This window comes from Salvelinus namaycush, chromosome 3, assembly GCF_016432855.1.
Source record: "Salvelinus namaycush isolate Seneca chromosome 3, SaNama_1.0, whole genome shotgun sequence".
Classification (NCBI taxonomy): domain Eukaryota; kingdom Metazoa; phylum Chordata; class Actinopteri; order Salmoniformes; family Salmonidae; genus Salvelinus; species Salvelinus namaycush.
The window spans coordinates 63,066,118-63,089,374 of record NC_052309.1 but is presented as its reverse complement, the minus strand read 5'-3'; the positions used below and the strand labels follow the sequence as shown (position 1 = coordinate 63,089,374).

At 43.7% G+C, this 23,257-nt stretch overlaps 1 protein-coding gene across 1 annotated transcript in view; it reads right to left on the bottom strand.

Moving 5' to 3' along the window:
• LOC120043971 (corticotropin-releasing factor receptor 1-like) overlaps positions 1-23,257 on the bottom strand; it is a 223,283-nt gene that overhangs the window by 40,702 nt on the left and 159,324 nt on the right. Inside the window, exon 6 of the mRNA XM_038988567.1 lies at positions 12,581-12,687. Coding sequence (XP_038844495.1) covers positions 12,581-12,687 — 107 coding nt within the window. The remainder of the gene's footprint in view (positions 1-12,580; positions 12,688-23,257) is intronic.

Genomic DNA, 23,257 nt, shown 5'->3' with positions numbered 1-23,257 from the left:
TCACTTTTACCATACCTACATGTACATACTACCGCAATTAGCCTGACTAACTGGTGCCTGTATATAGCCAGTATACTGTATATAGCCTTTTCACTGTCTTTTTACTGTTGATTAGGGCCTGTTACTACTTATCTATTGTTCACCTAATACCTATTTTTTACTTAAAAATCACACTTTTGGTTAGGGCCTGTAAGTAAGTATTTCACTGTAAGGTCTACACCGGTTGTATTCGGCACACGTGACAAATAAACTTTTGATTTGATTTGAACTCCTGTACGGGAGACGACCCCGAGGACAGCTGGACGTGGCTAAAGTAGCCTGGGAACAGCAACCGTCGCCGCATCGAACCATGGTGGAACACGTGGAAGACATGCAATACCGGATGGCAACCCTGTGGCCCCTGGATGCCCAAGAGGCCCAAGCACGGGTGTACAACAGAGGGGCACAGCGAAGAGCCTGCTACAATACACAATAGCACAATTGGTTATGGGATCGTAAAATGGCGGCCATCTCCTTCGGCGCCATTGAAACAATGTTTTACTCAACTACCAATAGGTGCTCTTCTTTGCGAGGCATTGGAAAAACTCCCTGGTCTTTGTGGTTGAATCTGTGTTTGAAATTCACTGCTTGACTTAAAGACCTTACAGTATGTGTGGGGTACAGAGATGAGGTAGATGTTAAAAAATCATCTTTAATCTTGCCATAAAAGTGATTGAATACTTATGGACTCAAGACTTTTCAGCTTTTCATTTTTTATTAATTTGTAGAAATGTCGAAAAACATAGTTCCACTTTGACATTATTGGGTATTGTGAGTAGGCCAGTGACAACATCTAAATTTAGTCCATTTTAAATTCTGTTACACAACAAAATGTGAAATATTAAAGGGATGTGAATACTTTCTGAAAGCGAGTATTGACAGCATTCCTCCCACTTTATACTAAATGTTTAATGGCTCATTACATCATGTTTATTCAAAAACATTTCCTACCAATGTTAAAATGTGACAGAATGCACACTGTGGCAGATTACCTGTTTCAACCATGGTACAATAAGTGCTTTGTGGTTGTACAAGAGACACGCACACACCCGCACGGAGGCACACGCACACGTACGCACGCATGCGTGAACACATGGCTGACATAGCTACACCTACAGGTTCTGACAAAAACAAAGCCCTTTAAGCTTTGAAAAAAACATTTGAATTCTTAAATGATTAATGGCTAATCCACCAGAGACTGTTTGGAGTACAGCCAATGTAGACGTCGTCCTCTACCTTTCCCTCTGTTTATTTTACTCTCACAAGCAATTTCACTAATTCCTCTGACTCTCTCTCTCTCGTCTCTCGTCTCTGTGCGTCATCTTTCATTTTAACCCTCACCTTCGTTCACCCTCAACTCATTCCTTCTCCCTCTATCAAAATGACCACTGTAATTTACTCCTCATTTTTTCCCCATTTCACTCTGTCCTCAACCTTTCTCTCTTCTTCACTCTCTCTCTTTCTGTCATCCCCCTCGTTCTATGTTTCTCTCGATCCCCCCTCTTCTTTTATCTTCATCAGGCCGGACTAAATTACTGGAGGCAGAGGAGACTGGACCCATATTTCCTTATCCTCCTACTCATACCTGACAACGTATTGCTGGACAAAACCATTTGTTAGGATGGAGTACAACAATTCACAAAAAAAAGTCAAGGGTTACTGGCTCACTTCCCTCCAGACATAACCTTACATGTCTTACTCTTCATTTGTCAGCCAAAGAAAGTATGAAGCTCTAGAAATCTACCTCAATTCTATTTACAGCTCCATCTCATGGAGATCTCAAAGCCTGAACGAGGATGCCAAATTGCACTCTATTCCCTTTGGCGTGCACTACTTTTGACCATGGGCCCTGGTCAAAAGTATTGGGCTAAAGAGGGAATAGGGTCCCATTTGGGATACAGGCAAGGACTGCGATGGTCTTCTTCAGGAGAAAATATTTTGGAGTATGGGTAACTCTAGCTAGTGGGTATGCCGAGTTATACAAGTGTGTTATGTTTCCAATTAAGTAGACATTTGAGCAGTCCGGGGACTGACCCATCAAATCCTATTAAATTAAAGAGACTTAAAAGCAGTCTAGAAGACAAATATTTGAAGTACAGACTCACATAAACCCAAAATATCTGGTGTGTGTCATACAGGAAATGTCACTTTTAATCTGAAATCAAAACACTAAGGAGGTTGAGGTTTCAGAATGTTTCTTTTTGTGGAGTGTATTTAGACAGTCTCTTGTTGACAGAGTATCTAGGTATGGACAGAGACACACACATACTTTCAAAAGGATTATCTTATATAAAACGCACCTTGAAAGGCACACACACACACACTCATGCACACATGCATACTGTACGCAGAGCCCCTGGTCGTCACAGCTCTCCACAGAAAAGTGCCTCGGGGATTGCGTTAGAGTGTGCACATTCATTTATTTTAAAGTGCAGGCTTCAGAGGAACAAATTAGGATATTAGAGGCATCAAACGATTCTTTGATTTATTTGCCTCGGCATATCAATGTATGTAAAAAGGGAAACAGAATGGCCCTGAAGAGGAATGCAATACAGGGCTTGGATGGAGCTCCGTGCTGTGTAAGAGCAAAAGACTGGCCTGAAAATGAACTTCATCATTATTCCTTTCATTTTAATTTGATTAATAATAAGATAAAGGTTCAAATGTTTTTCTTTAAAAAAATAATTCAAGACAATTCATGTCATTTCACAGGGAATTTCAACTTTTGTTCTTAGAAAAGTGATAGAGAGGAGGACAAAGTGAAGCGACATTATGAAAAGAACAATATACACAAACTCAAATTGCGATTCTCTTCTCAGGGCCCTAAACCTATTTGCAGTGTTTCTTGAATGTGCCAGACTGCCCAGCGCACAGTTTATTCATTGGGGAGTATTGACTATAAGCACTCTACCAATTTACAGGGTATACAACAATATGAGGGAGAACAAGATATGATGCTTCAGTAACTTGATGCTACATCACAACCGGGCCGTGAATGGGAGTCCCATAGGACGGCACACAATTGGTCCAGCGTCGTCCGGGTTTGGCCGGTGTAGGCCGCCACTGTAAATAAGTATTTGTTCTTAACTGACTTGCCTAGTTAAACTCAATTTTCGCCTAAAATGACATACCCAAATCTAACTGCCTGTAGCTCAGGACCAGAAGCAAGGATATGCATATTCTTCATACCATTTGAAAGGAAACATTTTGAAGTTTGTGTAAATGTGAAATTAATGTTGGAGAATATAACACATTAGATCTGGTAAAGATTGCCCAAATGTGCCTAATTGGTATATTCATACATTTTCAAGTTCATAACTGTGCACTCTCCTCAAACAATAGCATGGTATTCTATCACTGTAATAGCTACTGTAAATTGGACAGTGCAGTTAGATTAACAAGAATTTAAGCTTTCAGCCAATACCAGATATGTCTATGTCCTGGAAAATGTTCTTGTTACTTTCAACCTCATGCTAATCGCATTAGCCTACGTTAGCTCAACCGTCCCGAGGTCTGGCCACCGATCCTGTAGTGGTTTAAATAAAGGTTCAAATGTTTTTCTTTAAAAAAATAATCAGTTCACACAGTGATTCTGTGTGACTGAGTCAGTAGAGCATGGCACTTGCAACACCAAGGGCTGAGGGTTCAATGCTGCTGGGGCCACCTATATGCCAAATAAATGCACGCACGACTGGTTAAAAGCATCTGCTAAAATGGGATATATTATATTTTCAGTAAGTCCTCTTTTTGCCTCCAAGAGGATAAAACACTCCCAAATTCTAACAAACCTCTTTCACAAGAGTTTTACAGCGGTAGACATGAACTAGAATGAAAACAGTCACCTCAGTTGTTTCGAGTCTCTAAACAGGATTTTGTTTTAAAAATGGTCAGAACAGAACATCTCCAGTTGGTTTACCCAAAGGCAGTTTCTAAGAACCAATGCCCTCCAGCACCACTCTAGGAGGCAGTCTCTCTCTCTGTCTGTGGGTTGATGTCATCACGCATCAATAGAGGTGACATGACATGACCGCCAAAGATGGACACTGGCGAGATGTCTTCAGGGGAGGGACTGAGGTTCCAAGGTTCTGTGTGTCTGCATCCCAATTGGCACCCTATTCCCTTTATAGTGCACTACTTTTGACTAGGGGGCTGGTCAAAAGTAGTGCACTACATAGGGAATACGGGGCCATTTGGGACACACCCTCTATCTATCTCTATTGAGAACATGCCAAGACTGTCAAGCTGTTGCCTAGCTCCATGAATGACAAGAGAAACTCTACGTACTAAATTATCAAACACACCCACACCACCAGCAGTGATGTAGCCCTTATCTAAATGAAGAGAAACAAGCTTCTCTGTATGGGGACCCAGGCTATATGCGGAGGTTCGGAATGAGGAATTGATACGCACACACACCAGCCTGGCCTCAGAGCCATATGAAACATACTTTACATATTTCTGAGCACCTGCAAGACTCATGATACCTACTAATAGTCTAGCTACTTCAGACAGAAACAAAAGTAGGGAAGTTGGTCAAGGAGGATGGATAAGTGTAATGCGCAACTGTCTAGCAACGCAAAGGTTACATGTTGGAATCGTGTCAGGAAAAACTGTAGTATTTTAGCTAACCCTTCCACTAACCCTTATTCTAAACTTAACCCAATTCAACTATCCTTCTATGTAAATTCACCTAACCTCTGTCGCTTTAGTTCCCCCAACCTTTAATGTAAATGATCCAAACCTTTTGTAGTTTGTTCACCTAACCACCAACGTAAATTCTCCCCGTAATTCTCCTTTGTTGTTAAGACGCAACAAGCAACCTGGTTTTAGAGAAATGCGTAGAATACTATTTGACTTCCAAGACCTATGATAACTTACATCATCCAATTGAGCAGACTTGCTGGTGTTTTTACAGTCTTTTATGTCCAACAATGCAAATTCTAATATATATATATTTTTTATATACTTGGGGGGGCCATAATAAAACCACCCGCGGGCCAACAGTTGGGGAACCCTGCTATATGTCCTCTAATTCATATGATATTGTATGACTGCTATTCCATTCGTAATGTAATTTAACATAATGTAACATATATTACTAAATGGAGTGTCACAGAATAAAACAAATTGCCCTGAGACCAAGTTACGCACACACACACTTGCTTTCTGTTCTCTGGGCTCAGTCGTAGTTCAAATCTCTGGCAACAGAACCTTGTCAAAATCGGACACACTTCACGTTGTTACTTCCAACTCCAGCATCCAGACTCTAACCACCAAGCATAGCTGAGCAGCAGGGATCTGCAGAATAACAGATTACTTCACAAGAAGTTAAATGGGACTGTGAAAAAGAACTGGAGTGTGGTGCAGTGTTTAAAGCCACACTGGGCTGGGTAAATATGGAGGCATGGCCACAAGTGTGGTAAAACCAAGACCATTCAATCCCAGAGCAGTCCTACCAGAAAATGAGGTTCAAACCACACCAATGAGGCTGCAGCTGAGCTAAATACCATGTACAGTATATCTAAAGCGGTTTACCAGAACAGGATATTATGCATATCAACATCCACAACATGCAGTGGTTACATAAGTATTCCCACCTAGAACTCATTAGAGATGTTCTGTTCTACACTGTGTTCTATTTTTGACATGTTCTATGGGATGTTATATTCTCGTTCATTCTATTCTGTATCGTCTACTACTCTAATACAACACAAGACACAAGCACCAATGCATAATACATCATAGCTACTTGAATAATACATTGTCATCGATGTACACTTTTGGTTAAAGGTCTGATTTTGAAATGGTTCAAATAGATTTCTGGGTGCACTGGAATCGCCTAATAATTTCCTGTTTGTTGTGGCAATAGTAATCGATAGGGAATAGTAATCGACAAGTTCGTGTGTGTGTGTTTGTGTGCATGTGTATATATGTAAGTTTGCAGTGGTGGAAAAAGTACCCAATTGTCATGCTTAAGTAACAGTAAATAAACCTTAATAGAAAATGACTCAAGTAATAGTGAAAGTTACCAAGTAAATACTACTTGAGTAAAAGTTTAAAAGTATTTCGTTTTAAATATACTTATGTATCAAAAGCAAAAATAAAAGCATAAATCATTTCAAACCAGACGGCACGATTTTCTTGTTTTTTAAATTTACGGATCGCCAGCAGCACACTCCAACACTTAGACAATCATTTACAAACAAAGCATTTGTGTTTGGTGAGTTCGCCAGATCAGAGGCAGTAGGGCTGACCAGGGATGTTCTCTTGATAAGTGTGTGAATTTGACCATTTTCCAAGCATTCAAAATGTAACGAATACTTTTGGGTGTCAGGGAAAATGTATGGAGTAAAAAGGACATTATTTACTTTAGGAATGTAGTAAAGTAAAAGTAAAAGTTGTCAAAAATATAAATTGTAAAGTACAGATACCCAAGAAAACTACTTAAGAAGTACTTAGTATTTTTACTTAAGTTTGCATGTGAGGCGTAACTTAGTACTTTGTAAAGCTCAATTACATTTTCATTTTGAGTTTGAGTAGCCGTCACCTGCTGTTGAACTATGACGGGGCTTCCACTGCAACAAGCCGTTTCAAGACACCACCAGGTCAAGCTGAAGCCCCCAGAATCCTCCCTCCCAGAGCAGGCACACACGGGTAAACAACACCACCACACATGTGCAGGTCTCATGGGCAGCCGAAAATGTCAACCGAGGCCCCAGCTTGGGTTTGTATTATTAATATATAAAAAGATCATATCTGGGCTAACTATTCCCTTGTGTGTCATATGGCAGAAATCCAATAATTAAAGGTCAGAGATTCTCTGAATCACTAACTTCTAGCAGAATGAGATGAACATGTGAGTTCAGTTTACTCAGCAGAGAGACATAGGGAGTCATCCCTTCCTTGTTTTTTTAAAATTTAGGCTTACAGCAAGTTCCAGTCTTGGTAAAAAAAGAGAAGAATTATGTTATTTCTGATATACCACACTTCTGCCATTGTGCATTACCAGATAAAGGGATTCTGAATCAGTATAAACGAGAATTGACTGGTTCTTTCAGTCAATTTCTATTCATGTATATTACATTATACACCATTAACCCAGATCGCAGAAATGGGGTCTGTTGAGCCAATAATAAGTATTATTTCATCCCCCAACGTCAAATACGTTGATGAACAAACATCACGTGTTTACACTAGAGTCAAGTCAGCTATCTGTGTGACTGGTTAGTACGTCTGCTTGCTCAACAGCAGGCTATTGGACTTGACCTTTTCAGGAGGATGTAACGCTGGAGTGTGTGTGGGGAATGGGAATTGCACGTGTGTGTGTGTGCGTGTGTGCATGTGTGTGAGTTGTGTGTCTGTGTGTGTGAGTACAGGTTACCCATCAAGATAATGGCTTACCTTAGATGGGTCACCAGGTCTCTCTATAATGACTCGATGACTAAAACGACCTCGTCCTCAAGGTTAGAGAGTACCTGGGTATTGAAGCAAAGTAGCATAGTCAATGGTCCCATGTTGTTCCAGAATGCCTTGAAGGTTGTCATAAATTACTCCCATCACCCCAATCACCAAGAAGTCTCTTTATGGAGTTGTAAGGATTAAGGGCATGACTTTAATCTCCTCAGCCTCTCCCCTTCTCTGGCCATCAGATTTGCCCTTGACGTTGTTGGTACGCAACATTCATTACGCTTTTGGAAGGTGCTACAGTTTGATGTCCCAAACTATGTAATTAGTACTATGGTTAGGGTAGAATTAGTTTAAAAAAGTCATTAGTGAAGCGAAGTGAAATTAGACAAACACGTGGCTAAGATCCATTAAACCAAATAAAGACTGAACATAGTGCCATTGGCTACCTCAGGAAGCCCTTTGAGGCACTAACCAGCAGTGGGCTGAAGGCTCTGTTTCATATTTCTGAGCGCTGGGCTCTTGTAAAAAAGAAAGCGGGATCAGGGACCCCACTCCATGAAAAAACATGCCACATCGCTGTTAAAACAAGCCTGTAATCGTCCCCTTTAAGTAACCGTAAAAGTGCCTTGGTTTACAATGAGGACATCTCTAAGTTGGGTAGAAGTGTTGTGGTACAGTATCTCTGCCGCTTTTTGCTTTACTTTATCTTTTTGGTAGCAGACTGTCCCTTTCAACAGGGTGCTGTATTTACGTCAATGATTTGCAGCTTGATTCAATGCTGATGTTAAGTTCATGTTCGGTACCTTGGCAACAAAGGTCTTTAACAACATGTTTGAACTGGACCTCTGCAAACTGACTCTAATGGAGTGGGCTCAAGCAAAGTTAATAAAAAATTATGCCATGGTGAAACATTGACTGGCACTAGGCTAGACAGCTTTTCGTCTGATGCGTCGATGCCAGCCAGTGCCAGGTGAGCTGTGACAATCACTGACAGGCACCACTCCAGCCGTCACACTAGGATGCGAGCTCTGAAAGTGGGCGAGCAGCTGCTTTGGGATCCAAAGTTCCGCCACGTTTGTTCCAAGTGAGAACACGGGCTTATGTCTTACACTTTATTATATGAATAGTATCACAGTTTTGAGGGAGTTTGAGCTGCTGTACAGCCCAGGGCTCTGTGCTGAGTGGATCCTTACTACATGTGATCTCAAGGGCCTAGTGGTACAGTAGGGTTGACAGCAAACCCCTTCCCACATCAGCACAGTTCCTCTAATCTCACTGGCCTAACTCTTGGTTAATTTCCCTCTCCCCAGGGAGTCCTGTATCTTCACTATGCACATTCTTGAAAGCAGCAGCATTTCCCGTTTCATGCTTTAAACCCCCTCCCCACTGTGAACGAACTTGGACAGCGTCATGGGCATTTTGCTGCAAACCAACCTGGTCTCAGAGCATTTCGTATGATTCTGTACATACATCTGAGACACTCCATTTAGTATGATATGTTACGTTTTGTTACATAAGACATATGTTTACCTAAGGCAAAAACAAAAGGAAGGTGGTTGGTCGGGGTGGCTGGTCGGGGTGGATGGGTAGGCATATAACGGGAATATCTAGCTACTCAAAGGTTGCGAGTTCAAAAATTATCACAGATAACTTGAGCATTTTAGCTAATTAGAAGCATTTTGCTACTTTTTAGCTACTTTTCAACTACTTAGCATGTTAGTGAACCCTTGCCTTAACCCTTCCCATAACCGTTAACCCTAGTTTAACTCTTTAACCTAACTCCTAAACTTAACCCTAACCCTATCTAATGTAAGGGAACTCCCCCCCCCAATTGTACAAAATAACATAGGTATGTTAGTGAGCTAAATAACATTAGCCACCTAGCTAGAATTGTTAACATATCATACAGTTATTATTCATAGCATATAATACGAATTGTAATTCATAACATATCATACGAAATATGCGATGGACATCCACAAATTAATACATACTATACGAAACTTAGAATATCATAAGCGTTTCACTGTTGTATTCGGCGCATGTGACTAATACAATTTGATTTGATAAATGGAGTCTCGGATTTACATACAAAATAATACGAAATGCTCTGAGACCCGGTTGTATAAGCGCCTGCTCCTTTAACCTGTTAACAAAATGAGGGGGGATAGATCAGGCAAAGATACTGGTTAGCTACGTGAATAACGCCTCTGTCGTTTTCACAACAGGGGGTTTTCCATTAGTGGATGACAGCAGTGCTGCTCTGCTTGTCCTTTTCCACTGACGCAGATTCCCCCTGGTGTGTTTCACAGTCCAAATGGCATATCACTGCGTTGGTAACACCCTGCCAGTGCAGTGCTGGGGTCCTGGGTATGTTCGCTGTCGGTGCGTTTCTCAGTTCACTGGGGAGCTGAGGAAAGCTGGCCAGGGGCCATCACTTCACACTGAGACCATGTGTCTCTGAGGTCTGTAGCCTCCTATCCTCGACATCCCCCCGTCTCTTCATCCTGCTGCTACGTCAGTATGGACGGGAATAGAAGCCAGGTCCTCCTAGTTCAGGGATCAGTGGAAAGTCAATGATGATCTAAAGTCGTTGTTTCCCTGATCATCTTTTCCTCTTTCGTAATCACTGAAGTGTTAAAATAATTGACGAATCATGAAGTTGTGTACGACGTTTCCAAGTGGAGGCAATCACAAAACTTGTGCACAAGAAATATCCACAATTGTATAACGCGAAAGTAATTTAGGTCCGCCCAATTCAACACGTCAGCTGATGTCCCCACACAAACAACTAAGCCCTCGTCCCATACGAAAGCACCTTTACCTCTTTTACACGTATGCGTCTGTGTATTTCAGTGCTCGGCAGTATCTTACCAAATGTCAGCAAGTGTGAATGAAAGGAGGGGCGAAGCAGAAGTGTTCTCCCACGGATGCTTTGTCTACAACTCAAACTCGGCAATACCGTTCACAGTGCATTGGGTGCCTTAACTCAGTGAGGCTTGAACAAGTAGGCATAGCAATGGGTTTACCCTCTTCTTACCGTTGCTGTTCCCAGACTGAAAATAACCTCAAGTCATTCAATCTAAACTTGTCCGCACACTAAACCAGGCCTGGGGTCTTCACTGAGTTTGAATAGGAGGTTTAGGACTATCCAAACAAAGTTTTACCGAAGCTTATGTGCAGACACTAAACCTCTTAAAAGTGGTTTCCTTGGCCGAGCTACCCAAACAATCCGCATGCATTGAATGCACTGATACTGTACAGCAAAGCATTGCATGATCAAAGAAGAGCGTATGCACTCAGGAGTGACACTGATGTGCATTGTTTTTTTAACTGTACAATGCATTCAGGCAGGGAAGCTATTTTGATTAATCTCCGTAATCTGATAATCCTTCAAATTGTATTATCGATTTTGTAATCAGTCCTGAAGAGCAGATTAGACAGGATATAAAAGGAGGATATAGAAAATAACTCCGTTTCAAGGATGTAAAAAGAAAAACGCACCTTTTGACTTTCGATTTTATGCCAAAAGACATTGAAGGCCTATAATCTATCGAAACGAGGCATGTGAATGAGAAAGTACTCCTTTCGAGGACATTTCTTCTGCCGTTACAGTACGTACAATGTATGACTCACACAGCTACCATTCTCCTGTGAGAGGTCTATACCCGTGAAGTAGCTAGAGGGGCTTTAGAGCCCCTCCCCAAAAAATGTGTGTATGAAATATTAAAAAGGACAGCTTTATCACAGCCAGATCAAATGAAAAGATAAAACAGGCCGTGAGTGGAGAAGGAGTAATGAAGTCTCAGGGTGTGTGTGTGTGTGTGTGTCTGTGTGTGTGTGTGTGTGTGTGTCCATCCCAGACATCTGTTCCTGCTAGCTGTTTCATTTCAGTTTAGGAAGTAAACAGTAGACCAGCGCTGGCCGGGCCTGTCTGCTACTTTACTTTGGCTATTCTCTACATACATGCAGTACGACCAATCCCAAAAGCTTTATGACACACCACTCTCCATATTAGCTGAGATGGTAAGAGGTTAATTAATGAACAGGGCACTGATGTTGAAGATGTAACTATTTTAACCAGACCAAACCAGACCAAAAAAACTTCCTCTGTTGTCTCAACTCAAATGAGACTTCTTGATTGGAGCAATTGAAGCAGTGAGACAGTATCTTGCTGAAATTAAATCGGACCAGATTAATCCAGGATAATCTGTTCTAAACAATCTCTTACACTATATGTTTAATCTCAGAGTCCAGATAATCTGTGTTGGTGTGGCCTTTGAGAAAGCCAAAAACCACGCATGTCTGTGTTGACTGACATGATGGGTTGTTAGTGACATGCTGTTTGTCACGTATCACTGCTTTCACCACCGCACAGCGCCTTCACTGGTCAACACCTTCCCAAACAGACATCATTTCAGCATCTAGTTTTGGTTTACATTTGGTTGAGTTGTCAACTAACATGAACTCAATGTGAAATAAAATTTAAAAAATCACCATGTCATTGGATTGAGGTAAAACAATTCCCTTACGTTGATGACTTTTTTCAAATCCAATCACTTCTCCACGTTGATTCAACGTCATCACATTGTTTGGTTGAAATTACGTGGAAACAACGTTGACTCAACCAGTTTTTGCCCAGCGGGTTGAGCCCTGGGAGTCCAGGATGAAACAGTCTCTCTCTCCTCTCACAAAACAAGATTGCGGTTGTGTGAACATGGGTTTGAGTCTCAGAGTGGATTTGTCCATGTGTGTGTGTGTGTTTGTTCGTGCGTGCCTGCCTGTGTGTGTGAATGTATTTGAATAATACACGACACTCCAGCAGGACACACTTCACTAATATGCTGGACAGAACCGAACAAGGCTACATTACACCTAGGTCAAACCAGCGCTGCATTACATTCACCACCTCATTCATCCAACCTTGTCATTAGTCAGAAAATCAATTTAGACATAGATGGGTCATGCCAGAGCATGCACTGCAGGGTTGAGGGCCGGGCTGGTGTTACACATAATGACATACCACCGTGAACGTGAAGGAACGTAGCAGGCGGGTGTCGTGCTGTTATCTGTTTCTGTTATATGATGTGTTGACATGATGGAGGAATGATAGGAGGACGACAGTGTCACTCACCTCAGCCTCATAAAGAGGATGAAGGCCACCAGCAGGGCTGCCAGAGAGATACAATGTCCCATGTAGTTTATGATCACGGCTATGTGGTAGTGCAGCTTGCTCTTTTTCTGCAGAAAGGAGGGGAAAAAAGCCAGAAAATACAGTAATATGCAAACAATAGTATGGACACACAAATCTATACTTGGCAGTGTACATCATTGTCAAAGTTAAACGATAGCTAATTACTTCATGAGAGATATTGTGCACTTTCGTAATGCCTACTGATAAAAACAGTGCAAAACGTATCAACTATGAATCGTATTATGGCAATTGCTTGGCATCCGACTATAAGGCGCTACAGAGGGCGGTGCGTATGTCCCGAGTACATCATGGGGCAGAGCTTTCTGCCATCCAGGACCTCTATGCCAGGCGGTGTCAGATGAAGGCCCTAAAAATGTTATAGGAGTCCAGCCACCCAAGTCATAAACTGTTCTTTCTGCTACCGCACAGCAAGTGGTTCCGGAGCGCCAAGTCTGGGACCAAAAGGCTCCTGAGCAGCTTTTACCCCCAAGCCATAAGACTGCTAAACAGTTAATCAAATGGCTACCCGGACTATTTGCATTGATTTCCTTCTTTTTGCACAGACTCTCTTTTACTGGCTCTGTGCACCCTCACTGGACTCTACCCACACATACTGCACTGACATTCCAACACACACACACACACACACACACACACACATAATACGCTGCTGCTACTCTGTTATCTATCCCGATTGTCTAGTCACTTTTACTCCTACCTACATGTACATACAGTGGGGCAAAAAAGTATTTAGTCAGCCACCAATTGTGCAAGTTCTCCCACTTTTCAAAAAAAAAATTGTAGGATTTTTAATGAATTTATTTGCAAATTATGGTGGAAAATAAGTATTTGGTCAATAACAAAAGTTTCTCAATACTTTGTTATATACCCTTTGTTGGCAATGACAGAGGTCAAACGTTTTCTGTAAGTCTTCACAAGGTTTTCACACACTGTTGCTGGTATTTTGGCCCATTCCTCCATGCAGATCTCCTCTAGAGCAGTTTTGGGGCTGTTGCTGGGCAACACGGACTTTCAACTCCCTCCAAAGATTTTCTATGGGGTTGAGATCTGGAGACTGGCTAGGCCACTCCAGGACCTTGAAATGCTTCTTACGAAGCCACTCCTTCGTTGCCCGGGCAGTGTGTTTGGGATCATTGTCATGCTGAAAGACCCAGCCACGTTTCATCTTCAATGCCCTTGCTGATGGAAGGAGGTTTTCACTCAAAATCTCCCGATACATGGCCCCATTCATTCTTTCCTTTACACGGATCAGTCGTCCTGGTCCCTTTGCAGAAAAACAGCCCCAAAGCATGATGTTTCCACCCCCATGCTTCACAGTAGGTATGGTGTTCTTTGTATGCAACTCAGCATTCTTTGTCCTCCAAACACGACGAGTTGAGTTTTTACCAAAAAGTTCTATTTTGGTTTCATCTGACCATATGACATTCTCCCAATCTTCTTCTGGATCATCCAAATGCTCTCTAGCAAACTTCAGATGGGCCTGGACATGTACTGGCTTAATAACCTTTCACGAACCTCAACCCCGTATCCGGGATCACCCCCCACCCCCCCCACACTGATTAGCATCGCTAGCATAGCGTCACAATTAAATAGTAGCATCTAAATATCATTAAATCACAAGTCCAAGACACCAAATGAAAGATACAGATCTTGTGAATAAAGCCACCATTTCAGATTTTTAAAATGTTTTACAGGGAAGACAAAATATGTAAATCTATTAGCTAACCACGTTAGCAAAAGACACCACTTTTCTAACTCCATCAGTTTCTTACTCCATCAGGTGCTATCACCAATTCGGCCAAATAAAGATATTGATAGCCACTAACCAAGAAAAAACCTCATCAGATGACAGTCTGATAACATATTTATTGTATAGGATAGGTTTTGTTAGAAAAATGTGCATATTTCAGGTAGAAATCATAGTTTACAATTGCACCCACCATCACAACTCGACTAGAATAAATACAGAGAGCAACGTGTATTACCTAATTACTAATCATAAAACATTTCTTAAAAATACACAGCTCACAGCAATGGAAAGACACAGATCTTGTGAATTCAGACAATATTTCAGATGTTCTAAGTGTTTTACAGCGAAAACACAATAAATCGTTATATTAGCATACCACATGTGCAAACGTTACCCGAGCATTGATTCAAGCCAAAGAGAGCGATAACGTAATCATCGCCAAAATATATTAATTTTTTCACTAACCTTCTCAGAATTCTTCCGATGACACTCCTGTAACATCATATTACAACATACATATAGAGTTTGTTCGAAAATGTGCATATTTAGCCACAAAAAACCGTGGTTATACAATGACAATACTAGCAAAACAAGCCTGAAAATGTCGGGCGCCATCTTTAACAGTGATCTTGTCTCATGCATAACTATTCATAAACTTGACTAAAAAAATATAAGTTGGACAGCTATCGAAAGACAAATTAGTTCTTAATGCAATCGCTGAATTACATTTCTAAAATTATCCTTACTGTGCAATACAGGGTTCGCCAAGCGAAGCTATAACAAAAAAAATGGCGGAATATGCGTTTAAAATTTTTCGACAGAACAACGATTTATCATCTTAAATATTTCTTACTATGAGGTGATCTTCCATCAGAATCTTGGGCAATGTATCCTTTCTTGGGTCTAATCTTCTTTTGGTCGAAAGATGTCCTCTTGTCCGTCGAAATGCCCACTAACGTTCGACCGGTACTGGAAACGTGCCCAGCGCTTCAAAGTGCACCACAAAGAAATGCCTCAAAATCGCACTAAACGGATATAAATTGCTATAAAACGGTTTAAATTAACTACCTTATGATGTTTTTAACACCTATAACGAGTAAAAACATGACCGGCGATATATAAGTGGCTAAACCAAAGCTTGGAAAAGAGAGCCAGTCCGACGTCCTTCGTGCGTCAGGCGCAGCAGGAAAAGAAAGCCACTTCCGCCTTGTGCTCTTTTATACAGGCCCTGATTGCGCAATCGACTCCATTCAAATTGTCACCTCTTACTGACATCTAGAGGAAGGCGTGGGCAGTGTTTGTATCCTCATAGGATTCACAGGGACTTTAAAACTGACCTGGGACCAGTGGCCAAGATTTCTGAAATCTCACTCCATATCAGGAAAAGTGCTGTAGAATGAGTTCTGTTCCACTCAGAGACATAATTCAAACGGCTATAGAAACTAGAGTGTTTTCTATCCAATAATAACAATAATATGCATATTGTACGAGCAAGAATTGAGTACTAGGCAGTTTAATCTGTAGAGCAAATTATGCTAATGCGAAACAGCACCCCCTATAGTGGCAAGAAGTAAGCAGGGGGACACGTCTGGCACTGCAGGATTTGAGTCCCTGGCGGCGTAGTGTGTTACTGATGGTAGGCTTTGTTACTTTGGTCCCAGCTCTCTGCAGGTCATTCACTAGGTCCCCCCGTGTGGTTCTGGGATTTTTGCTCACCGTTCTTGTGATCATTTTGACCCCACGGGGTGAGATCTTGCGTGGAGCCCCAGATCGAGGGAGATTATCAGTGGTCTTGTATGTCTTCCATTTCCTAATAATTGCTCCCACAGTTGATTTCTTCAAACCAAGCTGCTTACCTATTGCAGATTCAGTCTTCCCAGCCTGGTGCAGGGCTACAATTTTGTTTCTGGTGGCCTTTGACAGCTCTTTGGTCTTGGCCATAGTGGAGTTTGGAGTGTGACTGTTTGAGGTTGTGGACAGGTGTCTTTTATACTGATAACAAGTTCAAACAGGTGCCATTAATACAGGTAACGAGTGGAGGACAGAGGAGCCTCTTAAAGAAGAAGTTACAGGTCTGTGAGAGCCAGAAATCTTGCTTGTTTGTAGGTGACCAAATACTTATTTTCCACCATAATTTGCAAATAAATTCATAAAAAATCCTACAATGTGATTTTCTGGATTTGTTTTTCTCATTTTGTCTGTCATAGTTGAAGTGTACCTATGATGAAAATTACAGGCCTCTCTCATATTTTTAAGTGGGAGAGCTTGCACAATTGGTGGCTGACTAAATACTTTTTTGCCCCACTGTATAACCTAAAATACCTCAACTAGCTCGTACCCCTGCACGTAACCCTAACTCGGTACCTGTACTCCTTGTATATAGCCTCGTTATAATTATTCGAGTTAATATTTCCTTTTTGCTATTTAGCAAATGTTTCTTATTTTAAATATCTGCTTTGGGAAAGGGTTCGTAAGTAAGCTTTTCACGGTAAAGTCTACACCTGTTGTACTCGGCGCATTTGATAAATACAATTATATTTGATTACGTGGTCTTTACATATGTCAATAGTTCATGCATTACAGCCTTCGCTCATGAGGTCATCATGTACAGCAGACTTTGCAAAGGATCTATAAAAGTCACATAATTGAATTTCATCTCTAAAAAGAGATACTTTTTCTAAACTCTTGACACAGCAACACACCTACATCACACAATTAGCCAAATAGTTAATTTTCTGCTCAGAACCACATTTTGTTCATTAAATACCAACTCTACATTTCAAAATGCAAAGAAACGTTCTCTACATACTAACTCTATCAAAACACGACAAACCCGACTCATTATCTAATCATTCTGTCAAAACACTAGCACATGTTTTCTATCCAAGAGGAACATACAGTTGAAGTCGGAAGTTTACATACACTTAGGTTGGAGTCATTAAAACTCGTTTTTCAACCACTCCACAAACTTCTTGTTAATTTTGGCAAGTCGGTTAGGACATCTACTTTGTGCATGACACAAGTAATTTTTCCAAAAATTGTTTAGAGACAGAATATTTCACTGTATCACAATTCCAGTGGGTCAGAAGTTTACATACACTAAGTTGACTGTGCCTTTAAACAGCTTGGAAAATTCCATTTCAAATGATGTCATGGCTTTAGAAGCTTCTGATAGGCTCATTGACATAATTTGAGTCAATTGGAGGTGTACCTGTGGATGCATTTCAAGGCCTACCTTCAAACTCAGTGCCTCTTTGCTTGACAACATGGGAAAATAAAAAGAAATCAGCCAAAACCTCCACAACTCTGGTTCACCCTTGGGAGCAATTTCCGTACGAACAATAGTACACAAGTATAAACACCATATGACTACGCAGCCGCATATGGCTCAGGAAGGAGGTGCGTTCTGTCTCCTAGAGATGAACGTACTTTGGTGCGAAAAGTGCATATCTGTCACGTTCGTCATAAGGAGTAGACCAAGATGCAGCGTGGTATGTTTCCATCCTTTATTATGGAATAGAAAACTTCAAAGAACAAAACGAAACGTGAAGCTATAATAATGCTCACAGGCAACTAAACATAGACAAGATCCCACAAAGCACAATGGGAAAATGGCTACCTAAATATGATCCCCAATCGGAGACAACGATAAACAGCTGCCTCTGATTGGGAACCATACTAGGCCAACATAGAAATATAATTCACCTAGATAACCCACCCTTAAATCACACCCTGACCTAACCAACAGAGAATAAAAGCTCTCTATGGTCAGGGCGTGACAGTACCCCCCCCCCCCCCAAAGGTGCGGACTCCGGACGCAAAACCTGACTCAATAGGGGAGGGTCCGGGTGGGCATCTACCGTCGGGGGCGGCTCCGGTGCGGGGCGAAGTACCCACTCCGCTCGTGGACATGTCATCGGAGGAACCGGACCGTGGCTAGTTGCCGGAAGAACCGGACCGTGGGTCGTCGCCAGAGGAACCGGACCGTGGTTCGTCACCGGGGGCTCCGGACTGGGAACCCTCGCTGGAGGCTCCGGACCGCCGATCGTCGCTGGAGGCTCCGGACCGCCGATCGTCGCTGGAGGTTCCGGACCGCCGATCGTCGCTAGAGGTTCCGTACCGCCGTAGGAGGTTCCGGAATGTGGACCGTCGTTGGAGGTTCCGGACTGTGAAACGTCGCCGGAAGCTCTGGACTGGGACCTGTCGCAGGAAGCTCTCGACTAGGAACTGTCGCCGGAAGCTCTGGACTAGGAACTGTCGCCGGAAGCTCTGGACTAGGAACTGTCGCCGGAAGCTCTGGACTGGGAACTGTCGCCGGAAGCTCTGGACTGGGAACTGTCGCCGGAAGCTCTGGACTGGGAACTGTCGCCGGAAGCTCTGGACTGTGGAGGCACATTTGAGGCCTGATGCGTGGGACCGGTACAGGTGGCACTGGGCTGATGACACGCACCTCAGGGCGAGTGGGGGGAGGAGGCACAGGACGTACTGGACTGTGGAGGCGCACTGGAGGCCTGATGCGTGGGACCAGTACAGGTGGCACCGGGCTGATGACACGCACCTCAGGGCGAGTGCGGTGAGGAGGCACAGGACATACTGGACTGTGGAGGCGCACTGGAGGCCTGTGTGTGGGACCGGTACAGGTCGCATAATGACCATCGTTATGTTTGGAGGAAAAAGGGGGAGGCTTGCAAGCTGAAGAACACCATCCCAACCGTGAAGCATGGGGGTGGCAGCATCATGTTGTGCGGGTGATTTGCTGCAGGAGGGACTGGTGCACTTCACAAAATAGATGGCTTCATGAGGCAGGAAAATGATGTGGATATATTGATGCAACATCTCAAGACATCAGTAAGGAAGTTGAAGCTTGGTCGCAAATGGGTCTTCCAAATGGATAATGACCAGAAGCATACTTCCAAAGTTGTGGCAAAACGGCTTAAGGACAACAAAGTCAAGGTATTGGAGTGGCCATCACAAATCGCTGACCTCAATCCTATAGAAAATGTGTGGGCAGAACTGAAAAAGCATGTGCGAGCCTAAAAAACTGATTCAGTTACACCAGCTCTGTCAGGAGAAATGGGTCAAAATTCACCGAACTTATCGTGTGAAGCTTGTGGAAGGCTACCCGAAACGTTTAATCCAAGTTAAACAATTTAAAGGCAATGCTACCAAATACTAATTGAGTGTGTCAACTTCTTACCCACTGTCGAACTTCCGGGTTGGAGCGAGTAGTCGCATTTCGCTTCGCTCCACAGGTAGTATTACATTTAATTTCATTTCATTACAGTACAACGGTTTGATTCGTTTGATCTTAGCACTTTTTTCTTAGCTAGCTACATAGCCGTCTTTGTATCAAAGATAATTGTGTAGTTTAGATTATTATCGAATTATCGAATCTTCTAACGTTGTCAACACTGCTAGCTAGCCAGCTAGCCAACTTCTACCGAATCATTACAACGGAACGATTTGATTAGTGTAGTGTTAGCTAGCTACATAGTTGTCTTTGCTGTCTTTGTATCTAAGATAATTGTGTAGTTTAGAGTAATTATCTAGCCAGTTATCGAGGTTACCTAGCCAGCTCCACTTTCAAACAAAGTCAGCTAGCCAGCTATTTTCGCCGTCCTAACGTTGTCAACACTGCTAGCTAGCCAGCTAGCCAACTTCTACCGAAACAGTACAACGGAACGATTTGATTAGTGTAGTGTTAGCTAGCTACATAGTTGTCTTTGCTGTCTTTGTATCTAAGATAATTGTGTAGTTTAGAGTAATTATCTAGCCAGTTATCGAGGTTACCTAGCCAGCTCCACTTTCAAACAAAGTCAGCTAGCCAGCTATTTTCGCCGTCCTAACGTTGTCAACACTGCTAGCTAGCCAGCTAGCCAACTTCTACCGAAACAGTACAACGGAACGATTTGATTAGTGTAGTGTTAGCTAGCTACATAGTTGTCTTTGCTGTCCTTGTATCTAAGATAATTGTGTAGTTTAGAGTAATTATCTAGCCAGTTATCGAGGTTACCTAGCCAGTTATCGAGGCTACCTAGCCAGCAACACTTTCAAACAAAGTCAACAACGCAGCCACTGCTAGCTAGCCTACTTCACCAGTCAGCAGTACTGCATCATTTTAATCATTTTAGTCAATAAGATTTTTGCTACGTAAGCTTAACTTTCTGAACATTCGAGACGTGTAGTCCACTTGTCATTCCAATCTCCTTTGCATTAGCGTAGCCTCTTCTGTAGCCTGTCAACTATGTGTCTGTCTATCCCTGTTCTCTCCTCTCTGCACAGACCATACAAACGCTTCACACCGCGTGGCCGCTGCCACCCTAACTTGGTGGTCCCAGCGCGCACGACCCACGTGGAGTTCCAGGTCTCCGGCAGCCTCTGGAACTGCCGATCTGCGGCCAACAAGGCAGAGTTCATCTCAGCCTATGCTTCCCTCCAGTCCCTCGACTTCTTGGCACTGACGGAAACATGGATTACCACAGATAACACTGCTACTCCTACTGCTCTCTCCTCGTCTGCCCACGTGTTCTCGCACACCCCGAGAGCTTCTGGTCAGCGGGGTGGTGGCACTGGGATCCTCATCTCTCCCAAGTGGACATTCTCTCTTTCTCCCCTGACCCATCTGTCTATCGCCTCCTTTGAATTCCATGCTGTCACAGTTACCAGCCCTTACAAGCTTAACATCCTTATCATTTATCGCCCTCCAGGTTCCCTTGGAGAGTTCATCAATGAGCTTGACGCCTTGATAAGTTCCTTCCCTGAGGATGGCTCACCTCTCACAGTTCTGGGTGACTTTAACCTCCCCACGTCTACCTTTGACTCATTCCTCTCTGCCTCCCTCTTTCCACTCCTCTCCTCTTTTGACCTCACCCTCTCACCTTCCCCCCCTACTCACAAGGCAGGCAATACGCTTGACCTCATCTTTACTAGATGCTGTTCTTCCACTAATCTCATTGCAACTCCCCTCCAAGTCTCCGACCACTACCTTGTATCCTTTTCCCTCTCGCTCTCATCCAACACTTCCCACTCTGCCCCTACTCGGATGGTATCGCGCCGTCCAAACCTTCGCTCTCTCTCCCCCGCTACTCTCTCCTCTTCCATCCTATCATCTCTTCCCTCTGCTCAAACCTTCTCCAACCTATCTCCTGATTCTGCCTCCTCAACCCTCCTCTCCTCCCTTTCTGCATCCTTTGACTCTCTATGTCCCCTATCCTCCAGGCCGGCTCGGTCCTCCCCTCCTGCTCCGTGGCTCGACGACTCATTGCGAGCTCACAGAACAGGGCTCCGGGCAGCCGAGCGGAAATGGAGGAGAACTCGCCTCCCTGCGGACCTGGCATCCTTTCACTCCCTCCTCTCTACATTTTCCTCTTCTGTCTCTGCTGCTAAAGCCACTTTCTACCACTCTAAATTCCAAGCATCTGCCTCTAACCCTAGGAAGCTCTTTGCCACCTTCTCCTCCCTCCTGAATCCTCCTCCCCCTCCCCCTCCTCCTCCCTCTCTGCGGATGACTTCGTCAACCATTTTGAAAAGAAGGTTGACGACATCCGATCCTCGTTTGCTAAGTGAAACGACACCGCTGGTTCTGCTCACACTGCCCTACCCTGTGCTTTGACCTCTTTCTCCCCTCTCTCCCCAGATGAAATCTCGCGTCTTGTGACGGCCGGCCGCCCAACAACCTGCCCGCTTGACCCTATCCCCTCCTCTCTTCTCCAGACCATTTCCGGAGACCTTCTCCCCTACCTCACCTCGCTCATCAACTCATCCTTGACCGCTGGCTACGTCCCTTCCGTCTTCAAGAGAGCGAGAGTTGCACCCCTTCTGAAAAAACCTACACTCGATCCCTCCGATGTCAACAACTACAGACCAGTATCCCTTCTTTCTTTTCTCTCCAAAACTCTTGAACGTGCCGTCCTTGGCCAGCTCTCCTGCTATCTCTCTCAGAATGACCTTCTTGATCCAAATCAGTCAGGTTTCAAGACGTCATTCAACTGAGACTGCTCTTCTCTGTGTCACGGAGGCGCTCCGCACTGCTAAAGCTAACTCTCTCTCCTCTGCTCTCATCCTTCTAGACCTATCGGCTGCCTTTGATACTGTGAACCATCAGATCCTCCTCTCCACCCTCTCCGAGTTGGGCATCTCCGGCGCGGCCCACGCTTGGATTGCGTCCTACCTGACAGGTCGCTCCTACCAGGTGGCGTGGCGAGAATCTGTCTCCCCACCACGTGCTCTCACCACTGGTGTCCCCCAGGGCTCTGTTCTAGGCCCTCTCCTATTCTCGCTATACACCAAGTCACTTGGCTCTGTCATAACCTCACATGGTCTCTCCTATCATTGCTATGCAGACGACACACAATTAATCTTCTCCTTTCCCCCTTCTGATAACCAGGTGGCGAATCGCATCTCTGCATGTCTGGCAGACATATCAGTGTGGATGACGGATCACCACCTCAAGCTGAACCTCGGCAAGACGGAGCTGCTCTTCCTCCCGGGGAAGGACTGCCCGTTCCATGATCTCGCCATCACGGTTGACAACTCCATTGTGTCCTCCTCCCAGAGCGCTAAGAACCTTGGCATGATCCTGGACAACACCCTGTCGTTCTCAACTAACATCAAGGCGGTGGCCCGTTCCTGTAGGTTCATGCTCTACAACATCCGCAGAGTACGACCCTGCCTCACACAGGAAGCGGCGCAGGTCCTAATCCAGGCACTTGTCATCTCCCGTCTGGATTACTGCAACTCGCTGTTGGCTGGGCTCCCTGCCTGTGCCATTAAACCCCTACAACTCATCCAGAACGCCGCAGCCCGTCTGGTGTTCAACCTTCCCAAGTTCTCTCACGTCACCCCGC